This window comes from Penicillium malachiteum (genome assembly GCF_028827825.1).
Source record: "Penicillium malachiteum strain IBT 17515 chromosome Unknown utg000003l:1.0-4950554.0:1.0-4952489.0, whole genome shotgun sequence".
Lineage (NCBI taxonomy): Eukaryota > Fungi > Ascomycota > Eurotiomycetes > Eurotiales > Aspergillaceae > Penicillium > Penicillium malachiteum.
The window spans coordinates 1,467,004-1,487,646 of NW_026643096.1; the positions used below are offsets into that span (position 1 = coordinate 1,467,004).

General features: G+C 47.0%; 8 protein-coding genes across 8 annotated transcripts; 3 read left to right on the forward strand and 5 right to left on the reverse strand.

Moving 5' to 3' along the window:
* Positions 1–338: 338 nt before the first annotated feature.
* N7483_006880 (mannitol-1-phosphate 5-dehydrogenase) lies at positions 339–1,505 on the reverse strand (the record flags this gene model as incomplete). The annotated part of the gene is made up of 1 exon (XM_057090317.1): positions 339–1,505. The coding sequence occupies one exon, from the start codon at positions 1,503–1,505 to the stop codon at positions 339–341; it is 1,167 nt and encodes a 388-aa protein (XP_056945058.1).
* A 1,688-nt stretch (positions 1,506–3,193) lies between these two features.
* N7483_006881 (SUR7/PalI family protein) lies at positions 3,194–3,896 on the reverse strand (the record flags this gene model as incomplete). The annotated part of the gene is made up of 2 exons (XM_057090318.1): positions 3,194–3,445; positions 3,576–3,896. The coding sequence occupies 2 exons, from the start codon at positions 3,894–3,896 to the stop codon at positions 3,194–3,196; spliced, it is 573 nt and encodes a 190-aa protein (XP_056945059.1).
* A 4,414-nt stretch (positions 3,897–8,310) lies between these two features.
* Positions 8,311–8,802, forward strand: N7483_006882 (nuclear transport factor 2 family protein; the record flags this gene model as incomplete). Its single annotated transcript, XM_057090319.1, has 1 exon — positions 8,311–8,802. The coding sequence occupies one exon, from the start codon at positions 8,311–8,313 to the stop codon at positions 8,800–8,802; it is 492 nt and encodes a 163-aa protein (XP_056945060.1).
* Positions 8,803–11,842: 3,040 nt separating this feature from the next.
* N7483_006883 (putative MFS phosphate transporter) lies at positions 11,843–14,106 on the forward strand (the record flags this gene model as incomplete). Its single annotated transcript, XM_057090320.1, has 4 exons — positions 11,843–12,288; positions 12,352–12,494; positions 12,550–12,678; positions 12,737–14,106. The coding sequence occupies 4 exons, from the start codon at positions 11,843–11,845 to the stop codon at positions 14,104–14,106; spliced, it is 2,088 nt and encodes a 695-aa protein (XP_056945061.1).
* A 549-nt stretch (positions 14,107–14,655) lies between these two features.
* N7483_006884 (uncharacterized protein) lies at positions 14,656–16,017 on the forward strand (the record flags this gene model as incomplete). The annotated part of the gene is made up of 1 exon (XM_057090321.1): positions 14,656–16,017. The coding sequence occupies one exon, from the start codon at positions 14,656–14,658 to the stop codon at positions 16,015–16,017; it is 1,362 nt and encodes a 453-aa protein (XP_056945062.1).
* A 99-nt stretch (positions 16,018–16,116) lies between these two features.
* N7483_006885 (uncharacterized protein) lies at positions 16,117–17,804 on the reverse strand (the record flags this gene model as incomplete). The annotated part of the gene is made up of 6 exons (XM_057090322.1): positions 16,117–16,143; positions 16,201–16,317; positions 16,366–16,979; positions 17,033–17,381; positions 17,449–17,610; positions 17,691–17,804. 6 exons carry the CDS (start codon positions 17,802–17,804, stop codon positions 16,117–16,119), a joined length of 1,383 nt encoding a protein of 460 aa, XP_056945063.1.
* A 414-nt stretch (positions 17,805–18,218) lies between these two features.
* Positions 18,219–19,038, reverse strand: N7483_006886 (uncharacterized protein; the record flags this gene model as incomplete). The annotated part of the gene is made up of 3 exons (XM_057090323.1): positions 18,219–18,353; positions 18,447–18,797; positions 18,856–19,038. 3 exons carry the CDS (start codon positions 19,036–19,038, stop codon positions 18,219–18,221), a joined length of 669 nt encoding a protein of 222 aa, XP_056945064.1.
* Positions 19,039–19,203: 165 nt separating this feature from the next.
* Positions 19,204–20,097, reverse strand: N7483_006887 (uncharacterized protein; the record flags this gene model as incomplete). Its single annotated transcript, XM_057090324.1, has 1 exon — positions 19,204–20,097. One exon carries the CDS (start codon positions 20,095–20,097, stop codon positions 19,204–19,206), a length of 894 nt encoding a protein of 297 aa, XP_056945065.1.
* Between the last annotated feature and the right edge of the window lie 546 nt (positions 20,098–20,643).

Genomic DNA, 20,643 nt, shown 5'->3' on the forward strand with positions numbered 1-20,643 from the left:
GGAAGAAGGAAAAACAAGGCACACAAAACGCCGCTGACTTAATTGAACTACAATGTACAAGAAACTTCATTTTTTATAAAAGATTTGTTTCCATTTCAAAATTCAAGGCTCAATTACGCCTTGCTAGTCATAGTTATAGAATCATAAAGTCATACCAGAATAAAAAAAAAAGGAACCAACAAGCTAGCTCGCCGACACGCCGTATACCTATGCCCAGGCTCCATGCTTTAGCAAGAATCAATCAAAAGAAATCCCATCAGATACGGGGTTGTCCAGCTTCCCTGTAGAGAATTCATCAGTATGGAACTCCACGTTTGCAAGAAAAAATAGTCCAAGACTTACTTCGAATCGGACTGTACCAGGTAAACTATGTCCACCACAGATTGGAACATAGGGTGCGAGCGTTCCAAGCCGGTCAGTTGGACAGTAGCATCACCGGGTGAGTTTTCCTTGAGAATCTTGGCTAGTTCCACACTTTCCTCGTCGCCCTCAACGTTCTGGAAACGGAGGGCCATTTCGACGGAACCCAGAAGAGCCTGGTAACGAGCATGACGCTCAGCCAACTGAGCAGCAGGGCCAATGAATCGCTCCTTGCGACCCAGCTTGCGGATCGGGGCACGACCAACACGCTCAACGCTGTCTTCCAGATACGGGTTCGAGATACGGCTGATGATGGTCTCGACGTACTTCTGCTGTTCGCTAGCAGAGATCTCATGCTTGTCGACGATCAGCGAAGCAGTCTCGTTCAAAACATCGCGCACCACACTCTTGATGTACGGGTCACGCACGGCCTCCGCGATGGTGGCCTTGCCTGCGTTTTTGCCATAGTAGGCAGCAGTAGCGTGGCTGGTGTTGACAGTGAATAGCTTGCGCTCGATGTAGGGCTCGAGGTCGTCGACCCAGTGGATGGCGGGAATATTGGGGTGTCCAACATCGCCGAAGGGGGTCTTCTCAACGACCCATTCGTAGAATTTCTCGATACGAACGTTCAAACCACTGCCTTCTGGTTGCGCGGGAACGATACGGTCAATAGCCGAGTTGGCGAACTGGGCACGTTCACCGAGAGAATCCAGTCGGGCCGAATCAGTGTGATCCTTAATATAGCCGTGCAGAGTATCGGTACCGCCAATCATGTTTTCGCAAGCAATGACAGCCAGGGGCTTAGGAGTGGAGCGGATGTTGATTCCCTTGGCGATTACGGGGGCGATAAATTTGAGCACATTGGGGCCAACGGCACAGGTGACAATATCAGCGGTGGAAATTTCCTGAACAACATCTTCTTCGTGGGTCTTGGAGTTGATGGCACGATAATCGGTAATCGTCTTGGTGTTTTCACCGTCCTCACTAACTTCGGTGACTTGGTAGGATTTGGTGGATTGCAGGGCAGAGATGATGTTGTCCATCACATCAATGAAAACAACTTCATAGCCAGCAGTGTGCAAAAATTCCGCCACAAAGCCACGGCCGATGTTGCCGCCGCCAAAATGGATAGCCTTCTTACCCATGATTGGAGGAAAGAAAATTAATAGAAAGAATTAAGGAAGTAAGACTTGATGTGAAGGGTAAGGTGGGTGGCTGATATGCAGGGGAAGGATTGGGGGGGACATGAGAGTATTTATAAGAAGAGAAAAAAAAGGATTGAGGGGTTTTTACTGTTTATGGTTTTGTATAATGTAAAAGGTGTATTTATTTAGAAAGAGCCACCTACTCAAAGTAGCAATTACCCAATTTCTCACCTTTCCCATCACGGTTGCCGGTTTATCAAAAAAGTGGATGACTTCATCGATCCATTATATGGGGGCTGCGCACGGAACTCTTGTCCGCCTTGTTTCATGTCATTATGATTGTTTCTATACTAAGTAGACTACTAGTACTAAATTCTACATTCTACCTTGATCATTCATGAAGTATTTCATTCATTCTCACGATGTTCTGAGATAATTTTACAGTGTAACTGAAACCCATAGTACAACCTGAGCCCAAAGGCGTACATACTGCATTACGTCGGGACCTAATCGTGTCCACTTTAACCCTTTTTGGCCCGTAATTCCCCCTTCATGCTATTAAACTAACCAGACTCTATTATCATTTGTTCATTCCATTCTAAATCCCCTATCAATACACCGGCCGACGAGTATAGAACGGACATGAACAGATTCCCCGGGTTTCCCCGTCTACAATGAGGGACCCTCAAATCCCGCAAACTTGCAACACTCCATACAACATCGTCACTTTCGTCATGTACATTCTCCGCATGCCCGAACGTTTCCCCGGCCTCATGAACCATTGGCTGAACGTGGCTTAGCCCAGGTTACCCAACCTATGACCCCAGGCTATACTAAGCCATCCCGGAGTACTGTGGTCCTACGAGACTTTGCGGGCTTTGCGGCGCTGACTAGGTGGCATTCAAGGACATCGCATCTGATACGCGATAGTCGCACTGCATCTATACAACTTGATCGACCCTTTTGTTTTTGCGCATTCTCCACTTTATCACGGTAACTAAGATCATGAGTAACGCTCTCGTGATAGGTCATTCTTGTCCATCAGACCCAGTTTTTTTTTTTTTCATTTAGTCGCAGATGAGTACTTTGATCATCCAGGGGAGGATTTCGAGTTTACTCTATCATCTAGAATCCTCCTCGCATCATCGGTCATCTATGCGGGTCTCATGTTTCTTTGAAGCGGGGGGACATCACCCAATCCTTGGCTTAATTGATCCTGATACCGTAGAAGGTTCCCGAATGGCTTCATCTATTGGTTAACAAGTTAGCGCCGGATTTCCTAAGGATCAATACTCCGGTGAAATGGAAGTCGCCGGGCATCAAGACTAAATCAAGACTAAATTTGAAATTTGGGGGGTAGTATACTAAAAAAGACTTGAACTTACTAGACTCCTGTCATTTTTGTCACTCTCCCGCTTTATGGTTCATATCTGATTGGTTTGAAGTGGTTTCATTCATGTGGCATTATCATATAGTCCTCAAAAATATTCAAAACAATAAACAAAAAATAGAGAGGAAAAAACCAAAAATTCCTACATGTCTTTATTCTACATTGTACGAGTTTCCCCGAACTGTGCATCATCGTCGGATCGTAATGCGCTCAAGCACTGCCGACAGTTCTCGTCTTTAACCCCGCTATTTCAACTCGTCTACCATTCATTGACTCGCCCACTCACACCAAGTCTCATTTAGCCCTCTTCCTCATCTTTGGAGACAACCATAGGCTCTTCCTCCACTGGCGCCCGGACAAAGACATTAACGAAACTAGCGATACTCCCCGCCAGAAGTAGGCCAGCCGCAGCCCAAGTCATACCGAGGAACTTGTCGCCGTATCTAGCCGAAACGTTCGACCCATCCCCGTGGGCATTAATCAAAGCCACGAATTCAAAGGCGACAACCGTGGCAATAATAGACGCTATACTCATACTGAGGGATCCGAGCTAATCACATTCAAGTTAGCCAGGTCACTTTTTTTTCTTTACTTCTCTCGTTTTTGGGCTCTGCCACAACGCAAGGTATAATGCGCGCAGAGGTGCGAGCACAAAGTAAGGATCAGGAGATGTGGCTTACCACTAGGAACCCAAACTCAAATAGTCCCTGCTGGGCCCTATGCGCGATAAAGGATGCCACCCGGGCTAGGAGTACGGCTCCTATGGCACTCACACCGATGCAATATAGCACGGCCATTGACTGGGTAGTCAGTCGGAAAGCATGAAAGTCATCGCTGATCACACGCGGCCATTCTAATGTCGGGCCATGTGTGATATCGGTCCAGTCTTCGGTAGGATCAAACGAGAAGAGTATTTGGCGGTCCGAACACTCAGTTACATTGCGTGTGCCGCCCGGGGTACCTGGTTCAACTGTTCCCAATGTCCCTTGGCAGTATGACATGACGTGGATGGAATAAAAGGCATAGGTATCTGAGGTCAAATCGCCTTTTTGGGGTGTATAGCTGTGACGCAGGTGGAGAAATTAGCCTTTGGCACTGTATGGTTGCTTTTTTTCTTGGTAAATCCGGGGTGAAACATAGAGACGTACTGTTAGGAGGTCCGCATTATCAAGCAGGTTTCTTTGAGTCCCTGCGAATAGACATAATAGCGTAAGGATAAACGCTATGAATGCTACTATTATGGGGAAGAGACTCTTGAAATCAGGTCGAGCCATTTCTGATGCAGGTGTCAGCAGGTGTCAGCATTGCGGGGGCAGAGCCTCATCGTCATTGTCACCCACTTATACTAGCGACGCTCAAATAATATTTAGATGGAGACAAATAGAATCCTAGTCTTGAAGAAAGATCAAAGTCAGTATTGTGAAATTCATAGAAACGGAACGACCCTCACAGTACTGATATCCTTGTAATCCGTGATGCGCTCAACCTGCCCGACTCAGTGACAACCACAGATCTGCGATTCTGGTGTCCCTTCCCTCCTTATATCCCAGCACAACGCGATCGAGAGAGTTGGATTCGTGAATGCACGCCATCATTCCCTGCGTGGGCTAACAAGCAGGAGGAAGCGAGGACAGGAGCGATCCTGCATATCGAGTGGCTGTCATCACGGGGATAATCCGCCCAAGCATGTCTCCCGCGATGAGAACGATCGTGAAAGACATTGGACTTCATTCATCGGTATTGTGGGTCTTGGTGGATCGTGTTTGGTTGGATCGGAAGGGGTGAATCGGGTGATGGAGAGCTTAGCTGTTTGGAATGTTGCCCGCCACTGAGGATCTTGCACACCACTACCTCCACATTTACGTGTATGGAATGTCCTTGATCAAGGAACAATTCAGTAGAACATTATTCTGAGAGGCGGGGTAAATAAAGTATGAAATAATATGTCGAAGCCATCTGCTGCTAGTATAAGTACGGGGTTGACTCTCGATCCGGGTATGACATGTAGTGATACTCCAAGCCCACATTCCAGAAATCATCATCGATTCATCGACGGCGACATGTAGATGCCGATACTCTGGCCCACTTAAATCGACTCTCTCGTGGAGGTAGCTAGATCGTGAAATGTAGGGTAGTCTTGGTGAAGTGTAGAGGGACCCCCGGGATTCAAATATTGTGTCATGTTCCGCTTCAAGAATAATGATTACACCAAGTCTGAATTACGAATAAGGAAGACTAGTTTGAGCTTTGAAAGTGTTGGGGGTGCAAAGGGGTTTAATTGATGTATCTGAGGACCCAAAGAAGATAGGGGATCATAAGATCTAAAAGCTCAGAGAAGATATGCCCAGCAGCTAACAGGAAATCAAAATGGTCAAGCACAAAAAAGAAGTTGATGCACACCCCAGTCCACCGACCACTGCCCTCGTCACCTCTCGCAGCCCCTAGGGAAGCATTTCATAGGAAGTAATCCCTTCGCGGCACTCTTCACTGGGAAGTGTCTCTTAGAAAGAGCGGCAATCCCTCTATAGTGCAACTCATTAGGAACGACCCCCTTAGATTATCCCATCCTCGGAGCAGAAAACCCCCTCCACCACCCCCTCCTTAATGTGACCGATTTCATGCCTCGCCGCCCCCACAATGAAACTGACCGTTAGACGTTACAGACAGGGAAGTGAGCGAATTTTGACCACTGCTATAGAGCTATGTAAAGTTGAAGCACTGCCACGCTAAGCAGGACCCGTCAACGCGAACACCATCTACCGGCGAACCGGCGGGTAGACACTCATGGGAACATCGGAGCGCAGGAGGAGGCAACAAGTTCATAGATATTTGGTGGGCCCCAGAGCCTTAATAAGCAGGACCCGTCAACACATCAGGCCGATGCCATCATTTGCTCATGGGAACATCGGATTAAGGTTGCAAGCAACGCTCAGTATAACTGTAAAGCCGCAGACATCAGCTCCATCATGCCGGTTGTGGGTCCTCGCATCACACAAGGGAATATCCACCACCCCCGAGCTTCTTCTCAGCAGGTGCCATCAAAAAACCAGATATGTATCACTTCTGTTGACATTGGTGTAGAAGTTTGAAAGATTGATTGAGTTGAAACGGTGTGGGGATTGTTGGAAAACTGGGAAGGTCCCCAAGGAAAAGCATCAATGTAATGGTGATTGAGGTTGTGACTTGTTGATAAAACGCGTAAAGGGTGTTCGAGGAGGATTGAAGATTGGGTTTGCAGCTCTGCATTGGACCTAGGGTCTTGAGAAGACCGAACGCATCTCCTCTTAGCAAGGGTGTTGCTAGTGGCACCGTGGGCAGGACTCCGTAGAGCAATAGAAATACAAATCCCAGGACGAGACCATGGGCACGGAAGGCTCACCTGAAAGATGGTTGACAAATTGTTGAAAGTCTGGAGAGCCAGCAGATTGTTGAGAACTTGTGAAGATCAGAGATGACCAGGATCATTTGATAGAAGCCCATGGGGGAAAGCCATATAAAGTTGGTCGATATTGTGAACTTGTTTGAAGGGAAGATTGTATCAGGCCGGCGAAGACCAGAAAGTATGTTTGCCTAGAAGATGTTAGGCAAGGCAGCAGCCCGAGGCAGCAACTTGAAGGGGAAAAGGACCAGTAGAGTGAATGTGGTCATACCACCAAACGGAGACGCGTCAGAGGCAAGATATGCCAGGAAGAGAAGATGAAGACATCTGTAAGGCTGTGTTGGTGAACCTTGGCAAGACCAGGACAGGAGTAGGTTCATATCAGCAGAGTCAAGTCACATCAACAGAGAGTTGATATCATCAAGGTGGTTGATGACTAGCAGAGACCATTGTGTAAGATCCTTTTCCTAAGACCATGGTCAGTGAAGGGTCAAGAGAGGAAGCAGAGTGATATGGACTTAGTGAATCTGTGTAGACAGAGGCATGTCATGTCAACAAAGTGGGGTCACGTCAAGGTCAAGGTGGGGACGCGTCAATGGATGATACAAGACCATGGTGTGGAAGGGTGGAGGATGGGAAAGATATACAAAAAGAAAAAGTGAAGAAGTTGTTGTGTGAGGAGGGATGGTGGGGAAAAAGAAGAAGAAGAATTAAAAAGCCAGGAGAGATTTATTTATAACCTGGGGGGGAGGCAGAACGATCACCCAAGATCACGCAGGCTCCAAGATCACACACGTCCGAATTGGGAAAGACGACGAAGTGAGAGAGTGATCTCGCGTAAACAATAAAACCACAGCCAACTCACCATACTTAAGGATGTTTGCTCGCATCTGCATCTCTTACTTTGAATCGACCAATGGGACGCCAGGATCAGAGAATCGCGTTTCCCAATGAGGCTTTCTAAGCGAAATCACCGCGACTGAGATCGGACCAGGTGCCTTAGAATCATGTCGCATATCTGAGTCATGCTACTGATTCCCTTAGTTCATGATATAGCTTTGTCCCTTGAGACTGTGGATTTTGCCCATTAACAACCCATTCTCCCGCAACAGCTACGAGGAGAGCTCGATTGAATGTCCTATAAAAATACACACCATCTGGGCAGTTCATTCAGGGCGTGAACTGCCCCAGGAATAACGATCCTACATTTCCCCAAATAGCTTTGTTGACAAGTATTTTGCGTGCAGTATAGCGGTATGTCACCCAAAATGATTCATTAATGCGGTCAAAATTATGTCCAGAGCTGACGCCAAAAAGGATTCTACACACCTGGGCAGCGGGTCAAGTCCGTTCTTATCGAAGCTCGGACGAGCAAGCTCTGGAGGCTTCTCTGAGCTACAGTGGATGTACTTCATCTATTCATGGCTCTACAGTACAGTCACAGTCTTGCTTCCGAGCCAAATTGGGGTTCAGCTTCAATACTGCGCCTTTCTATCCCCGGCTCAACGGCCAACCCACGATTGCGTTCCGGCATTGAAAAGCTGTGGAACTGGCAGCACAATAGAGTTCTTTTTCAATAAAATTCGGTTAACTTTGGCATTGCTTGCAGGCGCAATATACTTTAAGACTTACTTTGAGACATAGTTTCCGGATATTGCAACTTGGCTCATATCCCAAAGCGTTTACAGCCTTCTGATCGACCATCACCCTTCTCAAAGACAAACGATGAAAGATTGAACTTGGAAATAGGTGGGCTCATTTTCACCCCTCTTATCAACAAGGTCCTGGTCACTGAAGTCGGACTGTTCGGTGCTAACTAAGTCCACCTCTTCCTTAAGTCCGCCTATCCCCGACCGGAATATACCAACGAATCCACAGGTCGACGTAATCTCTAGGTGAATCAAGAATATAAATATGCACTGCTAACACGGGCTATCTGACTTCAAGTTAACAGATTCAACGTCAGAGCATTCAATTCCAATTAAAACGCATTAGCGAACACCCCCAAAGCAAGTCTACAATCTTCAAGATCCAACATGGCACGCCCAATCCACCTCCCCAACCTCACCACCAGAGAGGCCATCCAAGATGCTGTCTACCGCTGCGTAATTGGTTTCGACCGCCATGACCCCGAGATATTCGAATCCTCCATGACAGGCGAGGACGCTGTTTTCGAACTCAAGATTGGCTCCGGCGAACCGCAGATAACCACCGGCGTCACTGCTATGAAGGAAGGCGTCTTAAAAGCTGTCGGTCCCCTGGATACCCTACACATTCTCAGCAATTTTCGCATCAATTACACAGAAGGCGCAAACACTGCTTCTCTGACGGCATATGCACAGGCACAGCACTGTCCGCCTGGACGGGGTGCTGAGCCGGACGGGCCGAAGTTCATGTCTGGAGGAGAGTATCGAGTTAATCTAGTCAAGGATGAGAGTGACGGGCTATGGAAGGCATCGATGTTCGTTGTGGATATTATTTGGGTACAGGGTGATTTTTCTGTGATGCAGTCTGCACAGTCCGGGTGAAAAATGTAGAGATAAATAGATTGAATATATTCCGACTCGGAGTGATTCAAGTTCAAGTCCAAGATGTTGCCATGGTACTAGGTACTGGTACGATTGTTTCAGACTCGGATGTCAATACTATCAATTGATATCTGAGCTCAAGTGCTGTACCTACATGTATGTAGGCCATCACATGTGCAGCCGATTGATTTTTTGAATATATCCATAGCACTTCTACTCCGGGTCAAGTGCTACTACATAGTAGCATACATATATAACCTTCAACTTCAAATGTTGAAGATGCACACATGTGCATGTGCATGTGGCTTGGCTTGGCTGGTTTGGCATTGACTGAGCCCTAATGGCACTGCACTGCTCAACTCAAGTGCTTTCAAAATGTTCAAATGTTGCAGGCGAGGAAGAGATAGTAATATTATCACACATGTGCATGCATGCACCTGCACACTGGAATCCATTTGGGCGGCTGAATGAAAACATTCTGCTGAGCACTCCAGGGCTACGTACTACTACTACTAGTAAGAATCTGAATTCTCAATGTACATACCTTTTTTTTTTCTCTAAATGTAGTATGATGCCCAAGTAGCCCAACTTGAAGACCGTGACGATCATCTACCATGATGTAGTTAAGCCTGAGCACACTCGGTTGTTTTTGAATGAGACGCTCGAAGCGCCTTATCCAGCCGATTGGACCATTATAATACCAAAATAAAAGTTACACGGGTTAGTGAACAGGATGACTCAGATACCTAAAAGTGGACTACCATTCAAGGCAACCCAAAAAAGACAGTTACTTTTCGTGAACTTCGTCCAGACCGGAACGCTTCATTTGTCGGATGCCATCGTTGCGGATCCTTGTGCCCCGCTGAGAAAACATTGAATGGAAACCTTGCCCACCTCTAACAGGGAGTCGGCTATGTACAAGATGGAATATTTTACGTACAATGATGTGTCAAGACGGGGTATGAATGTCTCACTGAGTCCATACGCCATGTGGCATGCCGATAAAGCTATTCCGTATTGAGGTGGAAGCTCATAAACCTGGGCCCTTGGCTCAAGATCAGCAGGATCAGGAATAGCTTGGGGCGCCTTCCCCAGTCTGGAAACTTTCTAGAAGGTGGCTGGGCTTCTGCAAGAGTCGGCATTCGGCTCGGCTGCCTTGATATCTGCGCCCAGTAAGAAAAGTCACTGCCATCCTTATTGGTTACAATCCCGGAGCTAGTCTTTGGTTTCCGATAATCATTTAATTCCGGTACTCCGGAATCTCGGCAGTCCCTGGCAGTTCCTGGAAAGAAGCTTTGATAGACGGAATACCCGCGTCATACTTGTAATCCTGAAGGCAACCCCCGCGACCGGGCGCAACACGAGACTAGATTGTCAGTTCTAAGGTTCGATGTGTAAGGATGTATTGCCCGAGAAAAGCAAAAAGAGAGAAAGAAGGGGGGGAAAAGGAAGAAATGGCAGAAAAAAGAAACTGAGTGCGAGGTAGCCTTGCCACTGTAGAATAGACGGCTACATACTCCGCAGACCAGCTCTGAATAGCTCCCGGAGCCGAATGAGAGTGAGTACATAGGCGGAAAAGATGTCAAGCGCGTCCATAGGTACTCGTCAGCAGAAATAATATTCAGTCCCGCAATGATAGACAATCAACGGGTCGGTGGGGCTATAAGTCCAAGTTATCTTTGAGCGATGTACTTCCTATGCCGATCCAGATGACATGAATATCAGACTATGAGAACAAGATACAGCGGTAATGGATTCCGTATCCGTATTATTCATTCAAAACATATGCCGGAAGATATCCAAGTATACCAAGACTGACCAAGAAAGCCCCAAGAGCGCCCAAGAGAATCCAAGATAGTCCAGGTCCGGTTCTTCCAGCTTGAAGCGGGGAGTATCCGGCCACCCAAGGGCGCTAAGGGGAGCATGTGCGCTCATCCGGGTATTTAACTGGTCGATGGAGCAGGATCTCCCCAGATGTTAGTTTGGAAGTTAAAACGCGGCAACGTCAGATCCTTTCTAGGGTCCTGCACTCCGTACTGTGGGCTGTTGCGAAACCCTACAGTAGCTCAACAAGATATGATGCAAGATCTGACACTAGTCACAAATCAGGCAATTCGGCACGTGTGCACACGTTTGTGTGCACGTGTGGAAAAATTCGGTTGAGTTCCTGGAATTTTGCCGGTTTGGAACCATTGGAATGCATGCGAGAGGCGAAGGGAGGTGTTCTTGATTCGCAAGGTACACTTTCATATCTCAATAATGTCCTATCTTTCTGTAAAATCATAAGCAATATGTTCATCAAATTGATCCTGTTAAGAAGCCGTTTCAACCCCTCACGCGACCACCTGTCGGTCTGGGCGTTAGTGTGGGATTGAATTGGAGCAGTGGTGGACTCCGCAGATCTAGTGTTCCTATTCTCGTAGGCGGTAAATGCAAGAGTTGCAGATGTGGACAAAATTCTGCCCCCACGTGCTACAATCATTGGTTAACGGAGAATCTTTCGAGTCCAGTGACCCCACTAGGCTGCATTCGTCGAATTCGTGCGAACCACAAATTTCCTAATTTTTAAGAATTTTTCCATTATTTCACATTATTTTCATAATTTCCTTAATTTTTTCGTGATTTATCGTGGTTTATCTTACCAGCCCTGGAGAGGATACCGACGCGTTGTTGGATGTGGAATTTTGTAGTGGAGCTTGCCACTTGATCATTGTAGTCTAGTACCTAGTAATGCCTAGTAATTGCCCAGCAAAATGCTCCAGCACAACTTGGCTGGGGCTTTCTCTTCCGTATCTCCCGTTCTTTCCTAAAAAATTCCTTATAAGATCTGACAATCCGGATTAGGAACTTTACCCTAACCTTTTTTTCCCTCCTACTACCTATCTTCCCTCCTACCTTCCTCTACTTCTCCTCGACTTGGGCACTCTCGGGTTATATTGGTTCAATAGACTCGCCACCCTCGCTTGAAATTGTCCCGTCAAGCTCGGCAGTCAATTCGCCATGGCTGATTTCGGATTACGGGCCCCCCCATGGCCCCGATATGACGGGCACACATAACCCGTTGGAGGATATGCAAGCTCACGAAAGAGGCGCTTTCGACGAGCTTATTCGACCGGACGATAGCTATACCAAGGACGGAACATACTGGGCAGATTTGCCATTAGGGCAGAAGGTCAAATTCGTTAGCTCCTACGATGCTGCCGAGGCCAAACGTGAACTCGGTAACATCTGGGAGATGATGAAAGAGGATCCTCTCTCACCTATCTCATATTATTTTCGAAACATGGTTCTACCCGGTGCCGGTCTCGGGTTGGAAGGTTATGTGCTCTTCTCAATTGGCAACATCAAACCCTTGTTTCAAAAAACTTGGCCTGATTGCTGGGACTCGGCCACAACGTGTAACCAGCAGTGGATCAATGCCGTGGATTACTTGGAGATCATTGGAATCATCTTTGGTCAAATTTTGGTCGGAATTATTGGTGATTGGTATGCATCAGAAAAAGAACAAAAAGAAAAGACTGAGGGAAAATAACTAACGCGGAAATATAGGCTCGGTCGTCGTTGGGGTTTGATTCAAGATGCTACTATCATGTTGATTGGATTAGTGATGCTCACAGCTGCATGGGGTGTGACCATGAATGGCTGGATCATTTGCTATGCGTGGTCGCTTTTCTTCTACAGTGTCGGTGTTGGTAAGTTGATCATTCGCCATCAGGAAAACGGTTTGAATTCTAATCATCGATATAGGTGGTGAATACCCTATGACTGCGACAAGTGGAATGGAGAATGCTGTGGGTTCAGGAAAGATCTCGACCAAGGAGGATCGTTTGCATCGTGGCCGCAAAGTGACCAGTGCCTTCCTGATGCAGGGCTGGGGTCAACTTCTCAACCAGTTACTGCTTATCATTTGTCTCCTCATTTTCCACCACGGCAGCGGCAACCCCCCCTTACTCCGAAGTGGCAACACAATGGACCTACCGAATCTCCTTCGCCATTCCTGCGGTGGGAACACTTTGGCTTGTGTACTTCCGTGCTTACCACATGAAGGCAGCTAGCAAGCAGTTGACCGCAGCCAAGAAGAAGGCGTCCGTCACTGGCTACGATGTGGACTCGTTGGCTCTTACATTCAAATACTTTGGTCCCCGGTTGATTGCCACTGCTGGTGGCTGGTTCTGCAACGATATGTTTTTCTACGGAAACAAGCTTTTCCAGAGTGAATTTATCTCTGTGATTAGCCCATCCACCGACTCCGTTATGCCGACGTGGCTATGGAGCTTAGTTAACATCGGAGTTTCCCTTGTTGGTTACTACTTTGCTTCCTTCTTTATCGACAACAAGCTTTACGGTCGCAAGAAGATGCAAATCTTGGGTTTCATCATGTGTTTCGTTCTGTACGCAATCCCCGGTTTCAAGTACGCTTATTATACCGATTCGGCACACATCAAAGCTTTCCAAGCGATGTACTTCCTTGGCTCGTTTTTCAACCAATTTGGCCCGAACTCCGTGACTTTCCTCGTTGCTGCTGAGGTGTATCCTACTCCTATTCGTGCCACAGCCCACGGCTTGTCTGCAGCGGCCGGTAAATCCGGTGCCCTTTTGGCAGCTGTTCTTTACAACTACATTTCCAACCAGACCAAATTCCTGGTTATTCCTTGGTTTGGTCTGGCGGGTGCGCTCCTGACTTTCTTCTTCCTACCTGACACAACCGGACTGGATCTCAAGGAGCAAGAGCGTCGCTGGCAGTACATCCGACGGGGCGAAGAGAAAGAATATCACGGCCCTGCAGTACACCCCAAGCACCTTTCATTGTACGAGCGCTTGGTCCTGCATCTTGATCGCAACTATGATGCCGAGAAGGACTACCAGCACAAGGTTGAGGAGTACCGTGTCGAGTGGGAGTCTGCCATGGCCGCAAAGTTCACTGAGAAAGACCAGGGCGAGGAAAGCTTTGAGGACACCGACGACTCCTTGCTGGAGGGCCACGTTCACACCTACTTCCACCGCACCAGCCCCATGTTCAAGGGCATGAGCCCCTTGGAGAAGCCTGGATCCTCCATGAAGAAGGAGAAGGATGAATTCAAGCTACCCCCCGCTGCTGAGGTTGATGAGGATGTCTATGTCAATGCTGAGCGACATGACAACCCTGGCAATGTGCGTGTGGCTTCCTCTGAGGAACAAACATTATCAGACGCCAACGGCGACGCATATACCAGCGAACAGCACACATTTACCAGTGAGCAAGTTCAGCAACACACATTATCGAGCGAGTCACATACATTCTCATCGAGTGAGAAACACTCATAGGGTGGTCACCTACAGACCTCTCTAGTACATATTATACATGTTTTGTTTTGGCATTGTTTTTGGTTCTTGTATTTTCTTTTCACGGGGTTTTTGGAAAAGTTTTCTTCTCTCTTTCTGGGCTGTTTATATTGGATGAAGCGCATTAGACCGCTTGCATTGGACATTGCATGACTTCAAGTTGCATTGACATGGCGCCTGTTTATAATTAGATGTTGATACCTCACACACCCTGCTTCTTTTCCAGGGCTTGAAATGATCATGGATTCTATCGATTAGAATCCGGTTTCTTTTGAATATAGACGAACACGACTCGGAACATTATCTCTCAGTAAAGATAGGATATTCAAACATTTGACCTCGGAACTATGTACTCCTCCACATGCAGGGCTGTCACCTGTGATCCAGCCCTGGAGGCCGCCCGGGCGCGTCCCTTATGCTTACGTAACAAATTTCTTTTACAGCACCCCACCTGAAGTATCTACTTGCACACCACAAAAGAAATATCACATTCCAATAGGACGACCTGAAAGAAGGAGGGAAATAAGCACCATGAATCTCTTCGCATTTGGTTCCAACGCATCAGGACAATTGGGACTCGGCCACGAAGAAGACGTCTCCACACCACATCAATGTCTCTCCATGCAGCAATCTACAGACGCAATAGAGTCCGAAATCCCATCAAAGCACAATATCGTTCAGATAGTCGCAGGCGGGAATCATACCCTGCTATTAACACACCAAGGTCACGTTTACGCCTCAGGATGCAATACAGATTGGCGTTGCGGTCCGGATCCGGACAACCTGGACTCTTTTATCGAGGAGCAGCCGCGAAATGGTGGAGAGAACCTTTTACGCTTTAGAAGAGTCATTATCACAGACCGTATGACCGGATCCAGGATAGACACATTCAAACATGTCTCCGCTACATGGGAGGGATCTATCCTCGTTGCAAATGCAGCTATCAATGCCGGAGACGAGAAACCCACTCATCAAGATAAGGTCTTCGTTCTTGGATCATCACCGAAAGGGGAGCTCGGCCTAAGATGTGATACTGGTACTACAATGATCATCCCCGGGACATCCATACCTGATTTCCCACCTTCAGGGACGCAGATATCGGCGCTTGCGAGCAGTATGGGACACACTGTTGCTGTTCTTTCAAATGGAGAGGTCTATGGTTGGGGCGGGGCGCGGAAAGGCCAGCTCGGTGATGAATTGAAGGGAGAGAAAATTTCATGGACACCCAGACGCATCAATGGGATTCCATTTGCAACAACGGGAGCTGTATGCGGACGAGAATTTACTGTTTTACTTGGAAAGAAGACAGAAATGGAGTTCATGGTGCTCGGGGATAGAGCGAATAGATGGGGTATATTGGATGTGGTGGATTCGGAGGGACTACGGTTACGGATACGAGAACGGAAGACGGACGGAGCTGGAACTGGAACTGAAGGTACACGCGAGGAAGAAATGGAAAAAGCTAGTGTGGATTCTTTCGCTGGTGCGGCGGATAAGTGGAGATTGGGGCAGATTGGGGCTAGTTGGCATGGGATATATGCTCATGTTAATATTGGCGAGTCTTTATCCGATGCTCATATAGGTTCTATGGAGAAATCTGACTCCATGCTTATTGCATGGGGCCGGAACGATCGTGGCCAGCTTCCTCCGCCTGATCTTCCTGCTTTGGATGAGCTTGCTGTTGGTAGCGAGCATGTCCTTGCCCTTCTACGCGATGGGTCCGTGGCGGCCTTCGGGTGGGGCGAGCATGGGAATTGTGGGCCAGAAACGGATCCTCACGGCAATGTGGCCGGGTTATACAAGTCGGTTCCTCTAGCCGATGCCCTGGCTGATCGGAAGAGGGTGGTTGGTGTCGGGGCTGGATGTGCCACGAGTTGGCTGATTGTGGATTGATCAAAATGGAGTCAAGTCTAACCCCAATACTCCGCACGACGCGTCTGAGGGGAAACCAAAGAGAAATTTGTCCAAAGAATTTGTTGTCCGGCAATATGTTTAGTCGAACAGACCCAGTCCACGGACCTATGAGATGTTAGATCAATTGCGAATATGAGAGGAAGGATGATGTGGAGAAAGTACCTGGGACATTCGTTGTGTCGGTGGGATACCCATATCGTCCTGAGCTGTCGGATCTTGGGATGTCCGAGAATTTGAGAAACCTGGTTCTGCGTCACGGAGTGTTCCTTCGAACGCGTCCTGGATATAATCAGCAACACACTTGGCATCTGAAAGATCATTACATACCTGACCGCCCGTTGCATCCCACCCAAGGATGTCCTGTGGCTCTTCCTCTTCATTCATCTCATCCCACTGTCTGTCATCGTCCTGAGGCACGAAAAGACTGTCGAAGTCCATCGAGGCCGATGCTGATGTCAGATTTGATGGGTGTTCCGAAGTTGGTCGCTGGGATAGATGTTCCTGTGTTGAAGTTCCATTCAGCGGCCGTATAGATCTGTTTCGTACCAGAGGAGGCGGCATTTGTGTGTTAGGTGTTGGTCGCAAAGAATCACTTCTGCTGAATGAGATCGGGGCAGGCGTGGCCACAGGAGCAGGTGTTTGCCGTGAGAGCTGAGGAAGTGAAGCCCGTGTCGAAGTAGGTACATCTTCGCCGTCTGATCCGCCACGAGTCATGATCGTAAACTCGGCATTGATTCCCTCAAATCCATATGCTAGCTGGAGCGGTTTACAAGGCCGAGTGTATCGTGCCGTGACCGTGGCACTACTCGTCTCGGCGTGAGCAACCACTGCCTTGAAGTCTTTAAGGTTCATGGCGATATGCATGTTATCTTCGACGAGAAACTCTTCAAAATCTCTCTTGTCGGTTGCGACTGAAGTATGCACCGGGAATTTTAGAATCTCTGTAAAAAACGTTAGACAAGTACCGACAACGCAGAATACACCAGCAACATACCCTTTCCTTCCATGACCTTGGTGGTAAAACTAGTGAAAACAGCTCTCTCGCCATCAGAACAAATATCTAGCTGCTCTGCTGATGGGCTGAAATGTTCAACAATTTGCTTTAAGAACCGCGGATCTGCGATCCACTGATTAGTTGCATTTCGCCGATCAAACACTGCATGTTGAATCGAAGCAGGCTCATAAATCAGTTTGTATGATTTGATCACATCAAGTCCACAAATCATCTTGATAGTCAGCCGACACTCAGTCTGTAGGGGATCTTCATGCAGCTCCATTTCACAGCGTTCTACAGCTGTGTCTTTGTTGCGATCGACCCTCCCACGGAAGACGGAAAGCAAGGCCTGGAAGAAGGATAGTTAGTGTTGATCATCACCTTCATCTCCCACATTTGGGCAGCTTGATTCAAACCTTAAGTAATATCTGACAGTCAAATCGATCGCCACCCTGACTTTGGAATGAGGTCCGATTACTTCGATTTATGCTGAACTCGTACGACTCAAAGAATGCATCCTTTTCGCACACGAAAGAAGCGAAGGCTGTTTTGGTAGTGTTAAGGGCGCTCAACCGGAGCTGGAATTTTGAAACAAGTTGCGTTAGCCTCGTGCGAGTCGTGCCTGACAGCAGCCATATAGATGCCAAGCTGAGCTTACTAGGTCATTTTCCGCCTCGATGGCGACGGTGTCACTAAACTTCGCCAGGCATATCAGTGCATCGTGAAGCCGCACCAGAGCCGGTGGGGCCAGTGATAACTTGAGGCTCGTCATGTTCAGGCTCGATCTGTTACCTACGATGTATTTGCCATTCAAGGTGGGTCTTGACAATAGGGAATGGGGAATTGTCGAGATTCGCGTCTGAGTCGCGCGCGGTGTATTACGTAAGCCATACTATGTTTGAAGCGAAAGTGTATGAACTACATTTGGGTGCTAAATAATGCATTATTTTATTATTTTGAAATGATATCTGAGATTCGAGGAGAGTTATTCCAAGCTTCTTTTAGGAAAAAATCAAATTTACTAAATATGCACACATAACTTCAAACAGGATAAGCCAAAAGACAAAACTATGTGAAACTTGAAGGAAAGAAATTCAATCACAAGGAAATTGGAACGATAGGAACTCGAGATGAATAGCTGAGTTCACTCGGAAATACCAACTTCTGTAAGCTAATATTAACCCAATCACTTCCCATCGTAGATCATATCTTCAGGGATATCACAATCGCCCATCCAACGGTCAGCCGCCTCAACCTTTGACTCGAGGATATGACGGGCTGTAACTGCAAAACGCAGTCCTCCCTCAGGTTCCACCATGTGCTAAAATGGTCAGAAAGGTCACATATTCTTTCAGATGTTCCGATGGGAGCAGAAAGCTTGGGAAATGTAGGTTATTAGAAATCATTGACATACCTCATAATATTTCCGTAAGTTTGCCCCGTTCATGACAAGCATATGGCCGTGATGAAGTTCTATCTTCATAAGAGTCGGTGCTGTACTGCTTTTAGTGAGTTGTAAGATTTTCATTCGCTCTTCAGCATATTCTATCCTGTTGAGTTCGCCTGCCTCGTATCGATCTTTCAATTCTTTTCGAGCTTTATAATCGCGGCATCCCTCGAGTACAGGATCGTTTTCGATGGGTTCATTATTACTTCTCATACCCTCAAAGTAATATTTCTTCATGCGAATGTACATGGCCGCTCTTGCTCCCAAAGAAAGGGTAACAATAGTCGGGCCTAATGTCTTCTCTCCATCGTCATGATACTTCAAAACATAATTAGCGTTGAAAAACAAGATTGTCACGGATTTAGTACAAACTAACACCAATATCCATACCGTTTGCGAAGCCAAGAAGAAGCAGCTCATTTGGTTTCTTGTACTCGAAATTTGAGTCCTGTGTCACTTTTTGTGTAGCCCACTGCAAGCGAGAATAGGCACGACGCACATCTGGGTGAGTCTCACTGAGAGACTGCGAAAGTGTTGGAACGATAAACTTGTATGGCATTCCCTAATGCTTAGTTAGTAAAGGACATTCAGACGAGATATTCGGTTTTCTTTCTTTTACTCACAATATTCCGGAGGAAATGCCCCGTGAGAACCCCAGTAACTAGGAACAAAGTCAGTTGATTAGCTCCAGATTTTTTGGAAAATCAAAAGCCAGAACGCGTTACTAACCCATTGAGACTCCAAGACGATGTCGTCGAGGACCAAGGCCGTTAGTTTGAAAGCTTTGGAATAGATAGTCAGGTCCAAATGCTCTTGCATTCATTTCAGAGTTCGATGCCAGATGCGTGATTGTTCTCACGTCGCCTATTGTATACTTGATTCTGCGATAAGGACTCAAAGAAGTCACATCAAGCTCAACTTGGATTTTTTTTTTCTGGGCTTCGACCCTAGGAGCTTCGTAGAAGGAATCGATATCATTGGGAGGAGCTGGGGTGACCCAGTTAAGTGGTACTGCTCGAGGTTTAAGAATAAGCTTCCAAGGGCATTCTTCTTTGGAATCCTGGTTTTCGTTGATATCAAACGCCTCACGGTCAGGCGCGCATTTCCAGCCGAGAAAATGCATACGAGGTATACATTTCCCGCATAGTGGACATGTTATGCCGGTGTTAGACATAGTTCCAACTCTGTAATCATTCTGGTTATCATCAGTTATCACTAGAGGCGGTGTAGTCAAGGTATAATTGAGCCTGCTCAGGTACTTGGTCACGTCCCAATTGAATCGATAAGACATGAATTTATCATGGTACGCGGGATTATTGGGTGGCGTACCACCTCCATCAAGCTTCCAGAATTTGGTGCATTTGTGATTCAGGCACATCCAACCAGCTTCGTAGACGCGATAGTGCTCTGAATGACATTGAGAACATGTCTGACATTCCGGTCGCATCTCCCAGTTTCGGTCGGTAGGTGGAGGAGGAGAGCCTTTAACAGCCCACCAACTTTTTTTTGTGAGATCAATTTTCTGAGGACGAACTAACGTTCCGACATATTTACCCATTTTTTCGTACCATATATCCGTGGCAAGAAAGAAATTCATGACATTGAATCGGTGTGGCATCTTTGTCTTGAAAACCGAAAGTCTATCGCCTATGAGCAGTATCAGTCAATAACTCTTGGAATCAAATATGTCAATTGATTTGATAATAAAGAATAGCATACCCAAAATGATGCCAATTGGCTGACCTAGCTCTACGGAGAGAAGCAGGTCTTTTGCAGTGATCCGGTCAGCGAATGTTTGGTCTTTGTATAGCCTCAATTCGCCCGAATCGCCATCTGACGAGTAAGCTCCTCCCCTAATTCGAACTTTCAATTAGCAAATCTATTGAGCCAGAATAGATTTAATTGACATAAGTCATCTTTAAAAGGTCAACCTACAGTCGTGTGATAATGATTTCTTCGTCCACATATGCCCGTTTACCAGCGTTTCCGTCTAGTAGAATCCCGTAACATCCCCGATCAGCCGACGCTTGTGTGCCTGCGTAATAAGCCTTGAACCACACAAGTGTCTCACACAGATCAGGACGAACCTGTTCAAGTGGAAGGTCAGGTTAGTTTGTGATTCTCCGGACTCAGATATAGGAGTCTGGGTCACGGTGAAATGCTG